Raw genomic sequence first — 20,181 nt, forward strand, 5'->3', positions numbered from 1 at the left:
ATTAAAAGAAGCGTATTCTTTAAAACATGTGTAACTCCACCTTTTCAGCTGCAGTGTGAAACGTACTGGCCATCTCCAATCGATGCACCCTTTCTTCAGAAGTTACCGTGAACTGCTTCCACACTCTATTGAGCCGAGGCAGTGTGTCCCCTGAAGACCTTGTAGTACATCGGAGTGACTGACACAAAACCACAGTGGCCTGGAGCAGCTGTCTGCCATAATCGTACGTGCTCTGGGATTAATACAATAGACACAGTAAGGTCAGTTTCCAGTCAGTAAATGCCCAAAGAAGCAAACATCTAAATTGCAAATAAAAAATTAAATAAAAATGTTTAAGAAAACTAGATTTTTTTTTTTGTGAACAAAAACAAAAGCATCCTAGGTAATGGCATCTCTGTTGGAATACTTGTAAGATGTAACATGGATATGTGAAAAAGATCATTATCATCAACGTGGACAGAGGTTAAAATAACATAGCACTGAAACAGTTTATTTTTCCTGGACAACTCTGATAAACTGGTGAAATTGAATTGGCGAAAAAATCATAGAATTCAGCGGTGTACCAAATATTATGACAATTACTCCATCATTCTCTATACTCCAGAATTAAATTGGCACTTGACCTCAATATGGCAGCCATGTTGAGCCAGACGTCATTGTCGTAGTCACCAACACATTTAGCATACTGTGTTTATATAACCCTGCAAATCTTAAGGTCACATGATATTGGCCATCTTAGTTCAAAGGCTGAAGGTTGAGGTGGTGAGTCAGTGAAAATTACATAAAAACAACAACTTCATGGGGATGCCTGAAAATAAGTATTTTCTGCAAATGTAGTCTACAGACAGTTAAAAATATATACATACTATCTGTACAAAGCAAAACTTAATCATTCATTTCTCCTAATTTGTGGGCATCTACACAGAATTGCCCACATTCATTTTCACTTTTACCAAAAGAATAAAGACCCTTGAGACTTCTTGTATGCATTTAAAAAAATTACAATTTACATTGCATAACGTCTTCTGTTTGAGTCAAGCTCAGTGACTCAATCCAGACATTTTTTAATAACCATGCACAAATAATTTCTGAGGGGAAATATCTCGTGAATAGAAAAAACTGCCTAGAAGTAGTTGCTCTGTGCATTAATGATTCAGTCAATTGCTTGCATCATCAATAATGAAGGTTCAGATGACAAACGTGTAGTTTCGGAGCAGATGATACAGACTGGTTAGGCAGTTTTGTTGTTACGCTACAATCCATATTTTGGATAGTATATACATAACAGGGCAGCAGTGTGGAGTAGTGGTTAGGGACTCTTGGCCGGAGGGTCGTGGGTTCAATCCCAGGTGGGGAACACTGCTGCTGTACCCTTGAGCAAGGTACTTTACCTAGATTGCTCCAGTAAAAAACCCAACTGTATAAATGGGTAATTGTATGTAAAAATAATGTGATATACTGTAAGTCGCCCTGGATAAGGGCGCCTGCAAAGAAATAAATAATTATATATATATATATATATATATATATATATATATATATATATATATATATATATATATATATAGGGATGGAAATAAGACTCATTTGTATAGCAGTTTCTCCCATTCCAAGTTTTACTACAAGCTAGATTACCACAGTGTATAGGTAATAAGCACAGGTGTGTCTTATTAAACTTATAGTAAAACCAGGAATGGATCAAACTGCTATGCAATGGGAGGATTATTTCCATCCCTGTATATATGTATGACACAGCAAGAGCTTGTAACTCATGTTTTTGTATTGAACATTTTAATGCGATAGTGCTACTTTGGATGCTACGTTAATGTATTATTTCGTGTTGTGTTTTCACACTGGATGCTCCAATTTCTTACTTCCAGAGATTATGTAAAGCCGAAAATTTCACGTGTTTATATCTTTTTTAAATGTAGCGACTTTTATTCTAGTGTTTCACCTATAAATTTGTTTTTTTATGATGTGCTTTTGCACTGCACACTGTAGCTTTAAAGTTTAATGTTTGTTTTGTGAAAATATTTCAAATGACAACAACAGTGGACATACTGCAGCAACTTGAATATATTTATTGACTGGTGAAATACAAATTAACTGCACTTCTTGATTCTTTAGTGTGACTGTGTGCTGTGCACTACCTTTGAATTTTAAGCATGCCTAATTGTAAACGTAATCTATATACCTAATGTTAATAATGCCTGTAATTTTGAACCCCCCCCCCCCCACACACTCACACATACTCACACACACTTTTGCCTGAATGACAACTTTACGCCCTCTGGGTGTTGATTCGGCAGAATGCAGTAATGAGGAAATTGATTTTAGAATTACATAATTCATAAAATGTTACATAACTTAAAGCAGAGTCAAAGTAAATTAATATGAACCAAAAACATGTATTTAATAGTAAATACATTTGTTGTATGTTATCTGCAATGCTTAAAGCCACCGTCACATACCTGTGCAACATCAACAAATTTTCTGTGTTTTTCCAATAAACTTTTTACTTCCTGTGCATCATCTCCTAGTCTGATATGGGTCTTCAGCTGAGCCTCCAACAGCTCACTTAACCATTCAACTGCCTTTATAAATAAAATGTAAAAAAAAGTTGAGTAAAATGCGCACCATTTTTTTCAGTCAAACAGTATTAATTTCCCAAAGTATCAGAAACTGTGGGAAATTCAAACTATTACCAATTTAATTGTAGTTAGATAATTGTCTATATTTGTTCAATTAAAAAGGCAGAAATGCTACCAACACCCTAACAAAACCTCAAAAATATTTGGTAAATATATTTTAAGTGCATAAATGAAGAGCATGCCATTTTAGGTAACCAAGGATATAGTGTTCACAAAGCAAGATTAATTGATATACATGCACACACATACATACAAACTGTTTTTTTTTTGTTCAATACTTTATCTGTTATCATATGCAGCAACTGAGTATATATTAATTGGCAAGGGTCATACCTGAGCTGCATCTTCCTCGCATTTAAAAAGCTGCACCATCTGAAGCATTTTTAATCTCCTCACATCTACCATATCTTCACACCTTGAAAGAATGCACAAGATTTGAGGGATACATCTTTACTGTGACTATCTCTAAAGGCACCTGCTTCACAATATACAACCGGCGTGACTTGAGTCAGGGAAGGTATATAAAATGGAAATTAACCATTAAAAGGATTGACACTAAAAGTTAGAACCATAACCGCATATTTCAGGGAAATCAACAGCCCTTAGCTCTTCACAACAGCCCATCAATCACACAACAGATTCAGATTCTATTTGTGCCTTAGTTCCACTGAATAATTATATCAAAGGTGAATCATCAATTTTGAAACTGACATTTGATCCTCTGGAGTATGATCAAAATTGTTAAACACAGTAAAACTGAGTCTTAACACCTTTTGTGTTGTCCATAATAAACCCTTAGAACATGTGTTTCATTTATAAGATTTTCTTGCAATAAAATAATGACTCTCTCTCCATACTGTTATTTTATATAAGGAAATGCAAGCTCAAAATGTCTGTTAATGATGACTTACACAACATACCTTACATTTTAATGTAATGGTTCTCTCAATACTGGTTCACTGACAAACTAAAGGATGGCAATATTTCAATCCGCTGCCATTTAGATCAAAGTTAATAGGTAAACAGTAACTAGTATTATTACCTCATGCCATTGACAGACTGTTACATACAGGTTACCAAATTACTATAAAATGTGTATCTAGCAATCACACCAGATTACCAACTAATCCTACAAAACTAAAATAAATAAACAAATAAATAAAAACAATCAAACTAACCTTTGTTTGCGAAGCTGCATATCCTCCATTACACCTTGTATATGTTCGACATTCTCTTTATTTTCAATAGCAACATCTTTCCCATAGGCCCAGGATGCCTGGTTAGACATCTGATCTAGAAGAACTTGGCCCTTTTCCCTCAAGCCTTGGAGAGTTCCAGCTAGACACAGAAAAATGCTTATTAATAGTTATTCCAATATCACGGAACTAGGAGAAAGCAACAATGTCCTTTCCAGTCCAGGTCTTTGTTCTAAACTGTTAAACTAAACCAAATAAACCTCCATTAAGGCCCTATTACAACTGTTAATTATTTCATTATACAAACTGAACCAGATGAAGAATATGCCTTCAGGACTGGAACTGCCATCCCTGCACTTCACATTTTGCATGCCTTCAACTGACAGAATACTAAATTCAATTGTATTAGTCTGGATCTTGTTACTAGTTAGTGTAATTCCCACGCTGACTGTGGGAAACTACTTGTACTGCCATTTCCTACATCACTTAAAAGGGGAAGGAAAACGGCGGGTCTTTGTATGTTAATTATTCATCAAGTGCTAAAGATACCATTTCCCACTAAAATACCCTTGTATTTATCGTATAACACCACAAACGACTTTTAAAACTACAGCAACCGGCACTTAAATTGTGCTGTGTTCCTCCATATTGTCAGAGTTTTCCCGTGACATCACTGGTTTGGAGTGCTCGACCAGGGGGTGTAAACAAAGATGGCAAGTCTCAAAAGAGCACTGGAACTAAGTGACTTTGAAGAGCTAGAATCTAATAGTAAATACGTTCTGTATGAATTTGAGCCAATCATAGAGCGCCAAATAGGCCCTTTTGAAACTGAAAGAAAGGATTCAGATTCCTGGGAATCTGATCCAGATAGTGAAAGAGATCTGGATCCTGACAGAACAGCACACAATTTTCTATTGCAGCTGCTGTAACTGCACAGTAATGCTGACTCGTGTGGAATGTGTTTGTTGTTTTGAAATTCCTCGCATACAGCACAAAATACCTGAAAAATTGTCAGGCCAAGGTCCATTGTGTGCCTGGATAGAGAGGTCCTGGATACTGCTGCTTTTTACAGACACCAGAGCGGACTCTGTACGGCCTATCGCCAGCAGGTAGCCTGTGTTTGTATTTATGTGTTTCATAATTCTCGTATGTATTACATTATTATTACTATAATAATAATAATAATAATAATAATAATAATAATAATAATAATAATAATACCCCTTCATAGGTATTAAATACAAATAACAGCTTTAATGTTTTAAATGCAACGATAAATTAACATATTATTAATATTATTTTATTTATTATTATTATTTTTAAAATTTTATCATTTTTTCCCCCATGGGTATAGTTTCTTTCTCATGAAACGACACCACTAAAGCCACCTCTTGTCCACCTTTGAATCTTTATTGTCACTCTGTATGTGGAAGTCTAAATATGCATGCATACTCATTTTCCCCAGTCACCGCAAGTGCTGTTCAAAGATCTGATCAAAAAATCAGCTTTGTACATAAACACCTTTTCATGATCCAGCTAAAAATGAGCCGGGATCCAATCCTGTTTTTTGATCTCAATAGTACAACTGGCCCCAGGTCACTTATGCCAAGTGCATTTACTTTACTACTAAGTACTATGGACATTTGGAAACTGGACAACTCATGTAAAAGCTACATGTAAATCGTATATAAATTACTTTGTTATAATGATATTGTACAAAATCATCATCAGTAAGTCACAATTACAAAGCTCATGTTAAAATGTGACATTTTCCAAACAATTTGCATGAGAGAAATCACTTACTTCACACACATCACATACTTCCCCTGCTGCCTTCTCCAATCAGTGATGTCACAAGAGTGATTTCCAGCAATGGCGGATTACAGTTTGATAGACAGCGGAATTTAAACAGCTCGTTTGACATATACAAATTAAATACAATGAAAACAAACCCGAGATTACATTGCTTTCCTATCTATTTTATCATTTACAAACAAACCGAAAAGTGTTTCCTATCCCCTTTAAGAACCCTTAGGAAAAACGTTTTGCGGTTACCAAACTTAAAGTTCAATTTAAAAGCTTTTTTTTTGCCATTATGATGATTGTTTTTTGCTTTCTGTGACAGCATGAGAAAATAAAATGTTAGGATAACCTTACCCACACTCTTCAGTTTTTCCTCCAGATGTTTTAAGGTTTGTTGAATTGCTGCACCATCAGCAGGAGCAACATCTGCACACAGCATCCCGAGTAAACCATCTAACTGTTGGGATAGCTAAAATAAAGAAATGAGGGTTATTAGTAACATACCTCCCCCACTACTAAATACAAAATGGTCAGGGTCATGAAAAGTAGATCACTGTGACTGACATCCACCTTTTGTACTTGTACAACAGTGTGACTTACATACAGACCACCGTTTGCCTCCATACAGACCCAGAATGCCGATACTAGCAATAACTTTTGCTAAAGAATATCATAACCAAGTTTCACCACAAATGGAATACGGGTTCTCTTATAATTAAAAAAAAAAAAAAAAAGTGATAAGAACAATGAGATAAGAAAAACTAAAGAAATATCAGAATGACAGTCTTTTGATGATTTCACCTTTTAGTTTACAGATACTTATTAATTAAAACAAAGCTCACATCTTGGGCAACGCCATGAAACTCATGTGCCGACTGCAAAATATTTTGCCGGAATTCCAGCTGGCTGGCCTGCTGGTAGCAGACATCACTCAACTGCTGCTGAAGACCCTTGAGTTCAACCAGGTCCTCCTCATCACCAGCGTTCAACAGGGCAGCAATCTGCTGGTTCAGCTCTACATACACAGCAAACCATTCCTGTTAATGAAGAAAGCAAGACATTTTCATATTTTACAAATTAGAATAATATCAATGCCAGTCATTCGTCTGCATCTTTTAACTAAGTTTATGCATTACATATAGCCTTATGTGCACCCTATTTTATCAGTAACCAGATCCTACTGAAGCACACAAGTACAATGTTCTATAAAGCTAGAGAATTTAAGGATTTCACGTCCCCAAAAAGTGTGACCTTTAACGTGCAGATAGATCACTTAAATCACAGCCTCTTTCAGCATCTATCCCTGAAGGCAATGATGAGTAGGTGACCGACAGATGGGGTCTCATCGTGTCATCTATTTGTTTAGTTTAATTTCCTTAGTTCACAAAACTCTTCCTTACTGGTACAAAAACTACCACCAGAATGTATGAAATATTCTGTTTCTGTTAAGCATGATGTTTTAATGATTTTATAACAGATTAGGATCATGATTTGTGAACTTCATATTAAATAACATTTTTCAAAAGTATTTAAAAGGTGTATTGATGTTCAGTTGTGCAAAATACAGCATGACTGCAACCTATTTGTTTATTAAGGTTATAGTACATGTTAAAGAATGATCACCCATGTTACTCAAGCGATACTAAGATTACTTCTTGGATCACCAGGGCGACTTACAAATGTTACAAGATATCACATTATTTTTACATACAATTACATTATTTTTTACATACAATTACCCATTTATACAGTTGGGTTTTTACTGGAGCAATCTAGGTAAAAGTACCTTGCTCAAGGCTACAGCAGCAGTGTCCCCAACCTGGGATTGAACCCACGACCCTCCGGTCAAGAGTCCAGAGCCCTAATCACTACTCCACACTGCTGCCCTAAAAAAAAAAAAATGCATTTGTTGCTATATGTATCTGAAATCAATATTATGACCACAAGGCTCAGTCTTGCTTTTCAATTGCTAAAAGATAACAAATATATCCAATAAACATTCCCAAATACCTTAACAAAACCCTGGTTTAACACGCTGAATACTTCATCCCGGTTTTCATTTAAAAATGCAACTTACACTGTGCTTACTCTCAATTTCCTCATGCTTCTGTTGTAGGGCCTGTGAAGCGCTAATAGAGTCTCCAATGCCCCACTGGGTTCTTAACTGCTCTGTCCCAGGTCCCTCCAGCCAATTCGCAACCTGCATAAACATGGAATAGAACAGAGGCTTAATTAATGGCTTACAATATCTCATTAGTGCATTTAAACCAAGAGCCTTAAGTATATTACAGATGTGGTTTGGTATATTCAAAAATCACGGTTGTGCTAAATTAGAATATCAGTAAATTAAGGTAATTATATATACAAATGTTAAATGAAAACAAAACTATTCCAAGGGGGTTTAAATAAAGCCATTACTAAGTTATAACCTAGTCAAAAATGAATTTCCAGTGAACAAATTTTCATTGCCCCTGGGTTAATTCATCGAAGGAGCCGATAGCTTCCAAATGATCAAGAACATTCACGTTTGTCATTTTGGATTTCCATCAAAAAGTGTGGATTAGCAAAATGTTAACTCATGAAGCCAGATAATAAATATATCTACTGGTGCAAGTAAAATGATTCTAAAAGCATTTCAAATTACAACACAAAAGTGAAACCATTATCAGACGTTTGAAGCTGGCATAGCACTTTGAAATCTTTGAAAAGCAGTAGTTCTTCTTGTATGAGGTATACAGTCATTTTTTAAAAAACAAAATGTAAAGTGCTAATAAGAAATCATTAAAAATCAATGGAAAAAAAAAATGCTAACTGACAACAGAAACTAGATCCCAATAAAAGTCCTGCTAAGAGGGGATCCTCATCACTGTATTTGGAGATCTGGTCAAGATTAATAGAATAATGACAAATGTGTAGTGCAATGTACTTGTCCAGCATGCCCTACCACAAGGAAAATGTCTAACTGATCTTAATTCCAGCATGATATTGGGCCCCAGACAGATTCAAGAAGTACAATTGTGAGAGGAAAGTCACAGATGACGGTGATGACCTGGTCTACCAAGAGTCCAGATGATAGAGAACCTTTGGCAGTACTTGACATTTCAGGTGGATAACGCACAGCCAGCAAACCTGTACCAGTGATGGCCCAGAAAAAGCAAATATTTAAATACAGCACTAGATAAACCACTGCATCCTGGTACATTTGATGTAGGTCTAACCAAAACAGTGAGTCTCAGCTCCAACACATTAATTACCAGAAAGTAGCTGCAATGTCTTTTAGAGCCATCTTGGGAATATCTAAACATTCAAAACTGAAGTACAAAATACAAGCAAAGAACCAAAAGATATTCAAGACATTCAAGGAGAACAAGTTTCATTATAATTGGATAAGCGGTTCTCTAAATATATGCAAAATAGTGTGACATGCTGTACGTTTGAACAGATATGCACCCCCAGCAGGGGATACTGATCTATTTAAATCAAGGCTTGTATTTTCAGTTTGTTATTTATTTATTTTTGTATTTTTTTTCTTTTTTAAACTGTTGTATATTCTATCCAGAGGTCTACACTATTGAAAACATTTAGCAATTAATAAAAGTATTATAATTTACATTGGAAATTGGTTTCATTAAAATGTTCCTGTTCTGATGGTACCATGCAGTTTTACTGCTTTCTTAGGTGATTTTTATCTTTTCAAATTGGTAATTAACTGAATTGAATCCATTCTTCGCTCCTCCTCTGGAGGCCACTGAGACAGTGAATAATGAAACAAACAGTGCCAGGCAGATTTAAATTGAGGTTGATCCCTTTAGAAAAAATATTAATTCATGCATTCATGAATGGCAGTCTGCCAATACGACAAAAACATAATTTAAACTATCACAGATTTTTAAACTGATTTAAAAAAGTAAAATGAAAATAATAAACTGCAGGGCCTAAAGGTTATTTTTCATGAACAATATTTTCATGGTGTCCCACCCTGTAATTACTGTAACCGGACTGAATGTAGATGTATGAAATATAGGCCAATAACGGAAAAGACTTAATTATTTTACATTTACAGAGCTCCATAGCATCAATATGCATGGTGTCATGAACTTCAATAGCAACGTTTTAATAAAATAGCAAACAGCTAGAAGCTTTAGTATAAAACACTTGTTTTATTTTCCTCAGGATTTTCTGCTTCAAATGGTTCTGTTTAAATTGTTGTAATTGTAGTTACATTAAGAACAAGTCTGCTCCATTCATACAAGACAGCTGCCAACTTCAATAAGTTAAAGGACATCATTAAAATACATAGCTTATTTTCTCTAAGGCCTTTTAGAACATGCTTACATGCTCTAGAACATATAATTATGAGCCACTGAAGAAAGCAATGTGAGTTTAAAAATAAGCACACTGCTGCTGTCAAAATGTGGAAGGAAATTTTAGTTGGGGCCCAAACCTGCATAACCTTCTGTTGGATTTCTTCCAGCTGCGTACGTTTACTGCGCTGTCTGCAGACCTCCTGGTATCGAGTGTACTGCTCTCTCAGGGAATCCAATAACTTCATAACCTGGGGCTGAGCCAACAACTCGTCATCCATAGGAGACCACGACACCCCGCCATCTGATCCATTAAAGCGACACTGCTGCAACTCAGACAGGAGCTCATGACCTTTCACAGGAATAATTTTAAAAGCAGAAATTCAGAGGTGAGGGTGTACAGGTGTACAGATCATTTGGTTCAAAATTAGCATATCAAAATATCAGTAATGCACAATAAGGATACCCATCCCATTGCCTATTGTACATCAAATAAATATTTGATAAAAAAAGGCTATGATCATTCTGTACTAGTAGACTTCCAGAAAAGGAATATGTTTGTGCAATTGCATTAGAGATATTAAGGCAGACAAGCTGGCTGACAAATGTAAGCACACCACACAAGTTCCAGGGTTTAAAATTAAAATCCTTACGTAAACATAAATAGAGAGAAATGTAATTATTGACTTTAAAACATACCCGTCTGTAGGACAGTCTCTGGATCAAAGGATGGTAGAAAGTTGTAATCCATAGCTCTAATGAAAAAAGGAAACATTTTGTGATGATAAAATATGTACATGCAAACGTACTTGCTCCTGCAAAATAAGCATAATGTAAATTTGTAGAACAAATACACACACACGATTAATTCACTATAAAATATTGCTTAGAAATGGGTATTGGTGTATCCAGTACTCTCTCTGAATATGATTTATCATAAAACAAACACAAAATAAGAAATATGATTTTAAGCAGCACATACTGCTATTAATGAGAAAAGAAGAAATGCCCGATGCAATACCTTTCTTTGTCCTGTTGGTTGCCTTTCTCGTTCCCATTAATTATGGCTAGCTCATCAAGTAAAGATGTGGACTCTCTCGTAAATTTTTCAAACACCTAATTCACAGGAAGAAATTCATGTTATAAAATAAAGGCTATGTATGCTTTCGAAAAAATCTCTCAGGAAATGCAAACTTTTGAGAGGTACTGTAAATAGAACTTGATTAACGTTATAGTAAAAGTTAAATATGAGAATACATTCATTTCTCCTAAAGTCAATATACTAACCAGTCTTTTGTTTAACCAGTCAATGTGATCGTACACAAGGCTACCTCCAAATTCTTCTGTCAACTGGCATGGTTCAATGTATCGAGTCAGCTTATTAGCAGATACTAAAATAACCTGCAAGACAATGAGGAAAATCAATTATATATGACCTAAGAGTAAAAGAGCTCAGTACTCAGTAGATAATATTTGGACTAATGATATTTAATATCAGCAGCTCTAGAGTAAATCAAGACTGTTATAAAGGATACAGGTTGCTATAAATAAAACAGAGATAAGGTTGGTTCATACTCCAGACTCCGACCTAATTTCTGGTCAGAGACGAGAGTCTCCAACCCTGTGCGTCAGGTCGGAATTAAGTCAGACACTCTTGAGACGTGCGTCTTTTTTGGAAAGTCGTACAGCCTTTTCTCATGCGTCTGCGACCTGAAATCACATAAGGTCAGATAATGTTGAAAAATGTCCACATTTGCTGCATGGTCGGAGTGAAGCTGCACAGCTTTTACGGCTGTCTGAGCCTGACGTTTCACATTCATCTACGACAGAAGTATGAACCAACCCACAGGGTGCAAAACCTGAGAACTGCCTCTATGTCCTTTGCCTCCTTTTTCATTTGAACATTTCTGTGCTTTCCTATCATACTTAATTGTGTAAATAAATAATTCCAACCTCCTTAATTACTACAATATTATTGTGTTAGAGGAGGGCAACGTTTTGTTCCTGTCCATCATCTTGTCATGCAAGAATAAAGCAATGCAAGTACAACCTCCTTGTTTCAGTCTTTTATTTTCTGTTGCCTCTTCATGTCCCAGTAGAATATGAACTACTGACTTTTCATAATGACAAGCTAAACAAGGTTATTACCAGTTACACAATAAAGTACACTATGGTCATTCCTAATAGCATGGTACTACTGTACATTCAACATACTGCCCTTACTAATGATATTAATGAAGAATCACCATGCGACACAGTAAAAATCTATGCAGCTTTCATTAAACAGTATCTACTGACACCTCCTGAGGCTGAATAGGAGAAAAACTAAAAACAGTATTAAATGTACTCCTTCTGTACTATTGTGTGTTTCACATGCAATACTACTGTAATAGATCTTATATATATATATATATATATATATATATATATATATATACACATATATACAGTGCCTTGCAAAAGTATTCAGACCCCTGACCAATTCTCTCATATTACTGAATTACAAATGGTACATTGAAATTTCGTTCCGTTTGATATTTTATTTTAAAACACTGAAACTCAAAATCAATTATTGTAAGGTGACATTGGTTTTATGTTGGGAAATATTTTTAAGAAAAATAAAAAACTGAAATACCTTGCTTGCATAAGTATTCAACCCCCACACATTAATATTTGGTAGCGCCACCCAACTTGACAGAGCTTCAACAATTTTGCCAAGATATTGCATGATCCAGATGTGCAAACCTGGTAGACTTACCCCAAAAGACTCACAGCTGTAATGGCTGCCAAAGGAGGTTCTACCAAGTATTGACTCAGGGGGGTGAATACTTAGCAAACCAAGACATTTCAGTTTTTTATTTTTCATTAACTGTTGTTTCACAATAAAAATTCTCTTGCCTCTTCAAAGTGTTGAGTAGGTTGTGTAAATCAAAGGAAAAAATATCCCATTTAAATGCATCAAGATTTCAGGTTGTAACAAACTGTGAAAATGTCCAAGGGGGTGAATACTTACTATAGGCACTGTATACCGTATTACTTCAAATTTGGAGCCGCGGCGTTTATTTTAAATTGATCAAAATGATTGTGGCCCTTAAACAAGGGCAGCCTTTATTAATAATACTATGCTTTACAAACGCTGCAATATTTTATTAAATGATTTAAGGCATTTTAGAAACAGCGCCATGAGAGGCTCCGATCTGCAGCATTATACTCTTGTGTGTTTTTGGAGCTTGAATACAGTACATTTACTGACAGTTAATGAGAGCCTATTAGGTGGGAGTTGGGAGGTCAGGGGAGTACTGTACCAGCGAATCAGGAATGTGTATTGGTTGCTATGGGGCGGGACAAGAAGAGGAGAGAAAACGGTAGTTGAGTGTGATGCAGTTGTTTTTCTTAACGAAAAATATTATCTCTGAATATCAGTTTGATTTCTGTTAAAACTAAAATATATCCTACTCGGTTATTATTATTTTTTTTTCTCACTGTAATTTACCTGCTTGTTGTAATTTCTCTGTAAGAGAAACTGAAACTAAATCTTCTCATAGATAGTAAGCAAGTTTTTTTTAATATATAAAGTTGTACAGGACTGAGTAAAATTCCATAAAAAACAAAACAACTAAACCCCCTTCAAGAAGATATCTTCAGCCAGCTTTTGGATAGCGCTCAGAGTGACCGGCAAGTTCCTCTGATTTTAAGTTTAAGGTTATCCTGAACAGTGTGTTTTGACTTTTACCTGGTTTGAGAAAACACACACACACATCATATTGGTGGTAGTGGGGAGTTAATGCCTAGTACTGAAACACATGAAAGCAGCTTTATACAGGACATGCTTTAATTTTATTTTAACTCAACTTAATTTTAATAGGAGGCGAACTGTATGGTTTCATCCTTACGATTTAACAGTCTGTTCTTGTCTTTCATCTAAATTAGGTTATTGGCAATCCATTTCTATTAAGAGAAAGTCATTCTTTCAATGCTTGCCAAAATCCAGAAAAAAATACAAAAAAGAAAAACAAATAGGCAATGTCCTTCATTAATGTTACATATTGGTGCACCGGTAGCAAAACCAAGAACTCGAGTTCCAACAAGGCCTGGAATGTGTGACCTGCTCACTTGCCGAGCAATTTTACACAGCCCCAAGGTTAGCTCCAGGAGGTTAAACTGTCCACATGTCTGCCAAGGAGATCAACCTCAAGTTTTTCTATAATAAAATTGGGAGTTATCAAATTATTCAGGTGTTACATTCACTGTGTCAATAGGACAGCAGTGGCGTAGTTTTCATGAGAAATATCAAAAAATTAATAGTTCAGTGGGAAGACTTTTTGTATCAGAGATACAAAAGCTAACCTGTCCTGGTCATTCATTGAGGCACTTTAAATGCATTTTGTGTTCTAACCTAAAATCATGAGTTCTGTTTCCATGTATAACACAGAAAAAATAAATGTATAGAGGTCGACTAACCTTTCATCAAATTTCTTCAACAGTATTATAATGATTATTTACACGGGTAGTTTTTTTTTCTTCTTTCCTTGCAGTCTAATTTGTTACCAGTAAACATTTCTTATGCCAAGGACAAAGTATTGTGTTTTGAAATCTAAAATACATTATTAATCCTAACAGCACAATTGTTAATCACTCCCAGGCTACAGAGGAATTTTAATTAATTTCTTTAAAAGAACAGCAAATATGAACTGTAAGACTATGGATGGAATTTACCGGCAATAACATTGTTACCACTCACAGATTATAATGTCCTATGGGGGTTCAGTGACATGTTGTGAATAGCAATGAAAGTACTTCTGAAGAGAATTTCTCTAAACCATTCTCTTAGATATGCTAAACTTCTTCATAACATATTGAGCAAATGCATAACCCTGTGTAAGTTCCAATTTCAGGTTTTTATCTGAAGATGAAGGTAAGAAATTGGTGATTACATTAACAAAAAAAACCAAAAAAAACATTGAACCCTAAATCACAATATATAACAATCTATGCAATATGAAGGCGATTGCCTGCAAGTTGTGGAACATATTCCCTGAATATGATAATACATGAATGTGTATTGGAAATGTAATTGGATTAGTTAATGAAACTGTGTGTCTAGAGAAACAGAGCCTCTTTCTTGCAGACATACTGAACTATGTGGCCTAATGAATGAGGTGAAGATGGCGTCTGGACTGGATAAGGCTGAACGGACAGTCGAATTATGTACAGAATTCACACATGCAACAATCGTTTCAACACAAGGAAGACAAACTAGTGATGTCCCAGTGGAAAAGGACATTAAAACATCAAAAGGACTGTGAATTCAAAAAAAGGCAAGATACACAAATGATCTCATGAAAGTGGCTACTCAGCAGAGTGAAAAGACTATAAATATCCAAGCAAAACTAAACATTTTGAGCTCCTCATCGAATGCTAAACAATGTGATGTCACTCTGCTAAGCAAAGCTGCAACTCCGGGACTCAGTGATCAGGAGATGATTTATCAGTATGCACAACTATGAAGAGGTATGTGAAAAATACAGCGAACAAGGGGGGGATTGACAGGCCAAACTTAGAAAAACCCTAAGACCGCCCCCAAAATCCTCCTGTTGTTGGATTCTTTCTTTATTTATTTATTTTTAATCCCATCAAAGAAAAACATCTATGTAATGCATGATAATAAGAATATAAAAGGTCACCATTTCAATGTAAAAAAAGTATTTAGCTAAATTGCAAAATTAATAAGATTTGGCTAATTTTGCATCTTTATCTTCTTCTAAATGACTCTACTTCAACAAACTTCCGTGAAGTAAATTAACAAACAGCTTCAGTCTCTAATGGACTGAACCACACAAGTGTCTGTGACTCCAGATACAGAATTAAACTTTACATACCTCAAAGCCAAGCCTATCCTTTTCTTTCCAGAAACAAAAGTGGGTGACCTTCTTGTCCCAAAACTCATCGGGTTTGACAACACAAACCAATGACACCTCAGCTGGTATTACATTCTATAGAAAGGGGACAAAACAGGTTTAACTGACTGTGATGCTAGGCCATCAGGGCCTGTGTTGTATGTTGTCTGACCTATTCCCGATTCCCTATATCACTAACCTTTATTAGGCAAAAAAGTTAAACGCATAATGTTGGCACTTCTATTTATATTAATGCCAAGAAATCACCCTCTGCGAAAACACCAGCAGGACTAATGTTGAGAGAGTTGAAGTATTTCGATCTGTTAAGATTAAAATGGGCCCACTTGCTTTAAAAAACAATACAGAAAAATAAGTAAACGTTTTACACACTTTTAGTTTGGTTTTTACATCTGCATTTAGCATTCATTATGTTAGCATGTTCTGGATTATTAGGTCAATTCAGAATACCGGGGTTCAGATTATTTAGAGTCCACTGTACTTTTGAATACTTTGAGAAGAGCATTTTAATAAATATAATCCTTGTAGGACATGTTTTAAAATATTGCTGGTTTGGCACACATGCCTATCAAAAGATCAGGAGGATAGTGTAGTAAGTTTGATGGAGAGCATTGAAACTGCAGGTGACCACGTGGAATAGAAACAGAAGTTTATGGTATGGAAATTAGTGACGCACACTTTGAATAACACATATAGACACGTGAGTAACACATATAGACACGTGGATAAAAGGTCAACATTATACAATACAACTCCTTTAAAATGTGTTTATACAAGAACAATGTATTTGTGTTAAAAATACTATTACTTCGTTTTAAACAGAAAGGTCTGTTTTAAGTTTCAGGGAAGTAAGTGAGCAATATGTAGACTACAGTGCAAGATACAATTTCAAGTTGGGTATCAAACGAAGTGTAGAATGAAATGAACCATTTGGATTTTCGAGTGTCACAGCCTCTAACATTTCCAATTCTCCGCTTGCAGGTAACCATCTATATTATTTGAATAGGGTAATGATAGGAATGAATTGATGTTAACCTAACCTGATAAAATCTATTACTACCAGTTCTCAAATTTTATGATTGCTTTGCACATGAATAATCCTGCCTGAATCTCTCATATCTTAACATTGTTCAGGAAGGCGTGTGACCACTTTGCATTATTCACTTTTCTGTGCATGTGTTTGCTCTATTTGCCTTGTCATTTTGGTGATAAATGGGAGCCAAGGTGTACAGCTCGTGAATTGCAAAACAAGTGTTAAATTATAGGAACATTACCATTTGTGTAGGGTTAGAATCTAAAACTGTATATGTATCTATGCATAATCTTAGTTTAATAGAAATGTTAATCTGAAAGAAACTTCATTTCACAATAAAATAAAAGTAATCAAACTTTAAAACAACCCACTTAATGTTAAATGTAATGTTTCCAATTCCTTATATACTGTACTTTGAATGACACCACCATTTGTTCAGTCTTCACAATGCTTCCATTTGAAATCAATATTCTCTTCAGGAAGAAATTACAAATCAAAATACATGTAATTTGCATATCCATGGATTTAATGATTGTATATTAGCATAAACACCAAAGTATCATGTAAAAATGTATACAATGTGCACAGGGGTATACCTGATTAGCTTAATTAAAAACTAGTCTCCCTTTGAGTGAGCAGTTAACACATGTGTATTACCTGTAACATTAATACAACAGTCTTGACTATATTCCACTGTGACTTTCTTCCATCAACTATTACTGTAAATCCTCTAGCTTTGCATTTCTCACTGGAAAAAAAGAGAACATGTTCATTAAGTAAATTACTTTCTCAAGGTCATTTCAAGTTTATACAATTGCCTAAAAGGAAAGTATTTTTTTTTCCTTTACAGAATCACAAAAAAAGCCAGGCTTTCAGATGTCAGACTAACTACAAGTATTTTTATGTTTTTGTTCACCCCTGTATTAATATCAACTAAAGCAAATAATGGCAATGATCTCAATACCGGATCTACAATAGCTATAGCAGGAATGTCTTTCTTTAGAATGTTTCAATTTGTAGCATCTTCTGCTCTAAAACAGAGGTTGTCATTTTTCAATCACATCTACTGAATTTTATCCAAATATAAGTGATAAGTTTCTTTTGATGCTATATATATATATATATATATATATATATATATATATAAAAATACTTGTTTTTTTCCTCCAAACAGACTTTTTAAAATATCTTCAGTCAAGATGTCTTGTAGGTACTGTCTAAAGCCTTCCATAGTGTTCTGCAATATGAACATATCTTAGTGAAAGTCACATTTAATAATGCAGTTTGAAATCTATCCAAAGGGAATGTACAGTATCATGTGTACTAATGAGACAGAAAAGAGGACAAATGTTATTCTATTTGAAGAAAAGGAAAAATGAGCCACCTTGGTATGCCGAGTAAATAACCAAGTGTGGCGCTCAGCTCATCCATATTTGTCTGCTCAGAACAGAGAGGAATCGTCAGAATGAGGCCACTGCGTCTGTCCTTCCCTCCTGCAAATAATAATAAAGCTTACAGTTACTATCAAAAAATATTTTAGTTTGGCAAATTGTGTTCTTCACCAAGGACAAAAATACAGTACAGTTTATGGCTTTAAAATGATCTGCTTTCTTATATTATAACTGTGTGTGTGATATATATTAGCTCAAAGAGCCAGCTGCCCATATATATATATATATATATATATATATGGGCAGCTGGCTCTTTGAGCTAATATATATGTATATACTGTATATATATCTTTTTTTTTAACACAAGTACAATATAGAAGTATTATATAGAAGTTGTGTAAAAGGCAATTTTCTTCTGACTAAAAACAAGGTTACACTGTCCTTCACATGTGACACAGCCTCTCAAGATAGCTCTGTCTCGGATTCACTTCTCCACTCAAGGGACAGTTACCTAATGCGGTGATCTAACCTTATTCTATGCAAGACTCGCTGTGAAAAACCTCATCCTTTAAGGGTGACTGCCCATCATCAATCAGTGTCCCAGGAGTATTAATACAGCTCTGTTATGTGGCTTCACCTAACACAGTTTTGAGTGAAGGTGAAAGCAAGAAGCTTTAAAGTGTTTTGGTTTAAATCTAAATGTCAAAAGAGAGTGATGAAATAGATATGCAAACATTAAAACCCAAATCCATCACACAAAAAACAAACACCAATAGAATCAATGAGGTTCCTTACAGAAATTAACAATTCATTTCAAACGAAAACATCTTAAATTCAACCCCCCTGTACTGTACATATAAACATACAAAATGTATTTATATTGACAAGCACAGAATACCGATTTCTTGAAAAGGATACCTGAGAGAAAAGCCAGCCTTTTCTTCATGATGGGCAATATGGCTGTAGCCTCCATTGTGGTGAACTGTAAACTTCAAATCGGATCCCTAGAAAAAAAAAAAAAGTACTGTACATACAGGAGTAAGCATGAACTGTTTCAATGGAAACCTCTCCAGTAAGGCGTGTTGTAAAGAAGTACATTCACATCCATAGTCCGTGGTTAATCTCTGTTTACAAAAACTATACTTGCTGTTAATCTGCAATTTCTTGAATTTTGAGCAGTACTGTACGAAGTGAGGGTTCTTAAGCAATTCCCATTGCAATTTGAGATCCTCCTACTTCTAAATCCAAGATTAGAATTGCATAATTAAGGGCTGTATTAGAAGGTTTGAAGGTTTGTTCACTAGCCAGGAATTTGAAGACTGTTTAAACCTTCGAAGGTTCATCAGACACCATTCACGCACTGTAGGTTTTCTTTTTTTTTGGTTAAATTGTTTGACAATGTGTGAATACTATAAATTACACATTAAATGTCACTCATATGCAAAATTCAATCTTTTTATTTGTATAATGCATATTGCTTAAACACAAGTTGTTGTATTAAAATCCACTACCAAATCGTTACACGGAGCAACTCTATATAGCACATCCAATCTCTGGGGTCACTTTACAATCGTAAGTTCATATTATTATTATTATTAGTAGTAGTAGTAGTAGGAGGAGTAACATGTGACTGTGACTGATAACCTGCTTGGAATGGTGATTGTTAAATTAAGTTTGTTTTGCCTAAGTCCGCTGCAGTTTGTGCTGCCGCAGTGCAAGCTTACTCGCAAGCAGCATCAATTAAGTGTACATAAACAATGTTTCTTTTTATTTAAATTATAAAAAGAATGATTACTATTCTATATAATGTATTTAAACTACATGTGAATTTTTTACTCCAATTATATGACTTACCGGTAAAATAATAGGATTTTCAATCAAAAATAAA

General features: G+C 35.0%; 1 protein-coding gene across 5 annotated transcripts in view; it reads right to left on the reverse strand.

Annotated features, from left to right (window-relative positions):
* LOC117400367 (SEC14 domain and spectrin repeat-containing protein 1-like) overlaps positions 1-20,181 on the reverse strand; it is a 29,578-nt gene that overhangs the window by 3,427 nt on the left and 5,970 nt on the right. For 4 of the 5 annotated variants that reach the window (XM_034000240.3, XM_034000221.3, XM_059032193.1 and 1 more), the window contains exons 3-17: positions 19,212-19,297; positions 18,287-18,395; positions 17,560-17,650; positions 15,834-15,947; positions 11,242-11,355; positions 10,976-11,070; positions 10,654-10,709; positions 10,095-10,306; positions 7,728-7,850; positions 6,493-6,687; positions 6,005-6,119; positions 3,830-3,989; positions 2,985-3,066; positions 2,472-2,594; positions 41-232 (exon numbers count right to left, since the gene is read on the reverse strand). In XM_034000240.3, coding sequence (XP_033856131.1) covers positions 41-232; positions 2,472-2,594; positions 2,985-3,066; positions 3,830-3,989; positions 6,005-6,119; positions 6,493-6,687; positions 7,728-7,850; positions 10,095-10,306; positions 10,654-10,709; positions 10,976-11,070; positions 11,242-11,355; positions 15,834-15,947; positions 17,560-17,650; positions 18,287-18,395; positions 19,212-19,266 — 1,836 coding nt within the window. In that variant the 5' untranslated portion in view covers positions 19,267-19,297. The remainder of the gene's footprint in view (positions 1-40; positions 233-2,471; positions 2,595-2,984; positions 3,067-3,829; positions 3,990-6,004; positions 6,120-6,492; positions 6,688-7,727; positions 7,851-10,094; positions 10,307-10,653; positions 10,710-10,975; positions 11,071-11,241; positions 11,356-15,833; positions 15,948-17,559; positions 17,651-18,286; positions 18,396-19,211; positions 19,298-20,181) is intronic. The other variant, XM_059032194.1, reaches the window with a different exon arrangement.

Source organism: Acipenser ruthenus, chromosome 10 (assembly GCF_902713425.1).
Source record: "Acipenser ruthenus chromosome 10, fAciRut3.2 maternal haplotype, whole genome shotgun sequence".
In the NCBI taxonomy this organism is placed as follows: domain Eukaryota; kingdom Metazoa; phylum Chordata; class Actinopteri; order Acipenseriformes; family Acipenseridae; genus Acipenser; species Acipenser ruthenus.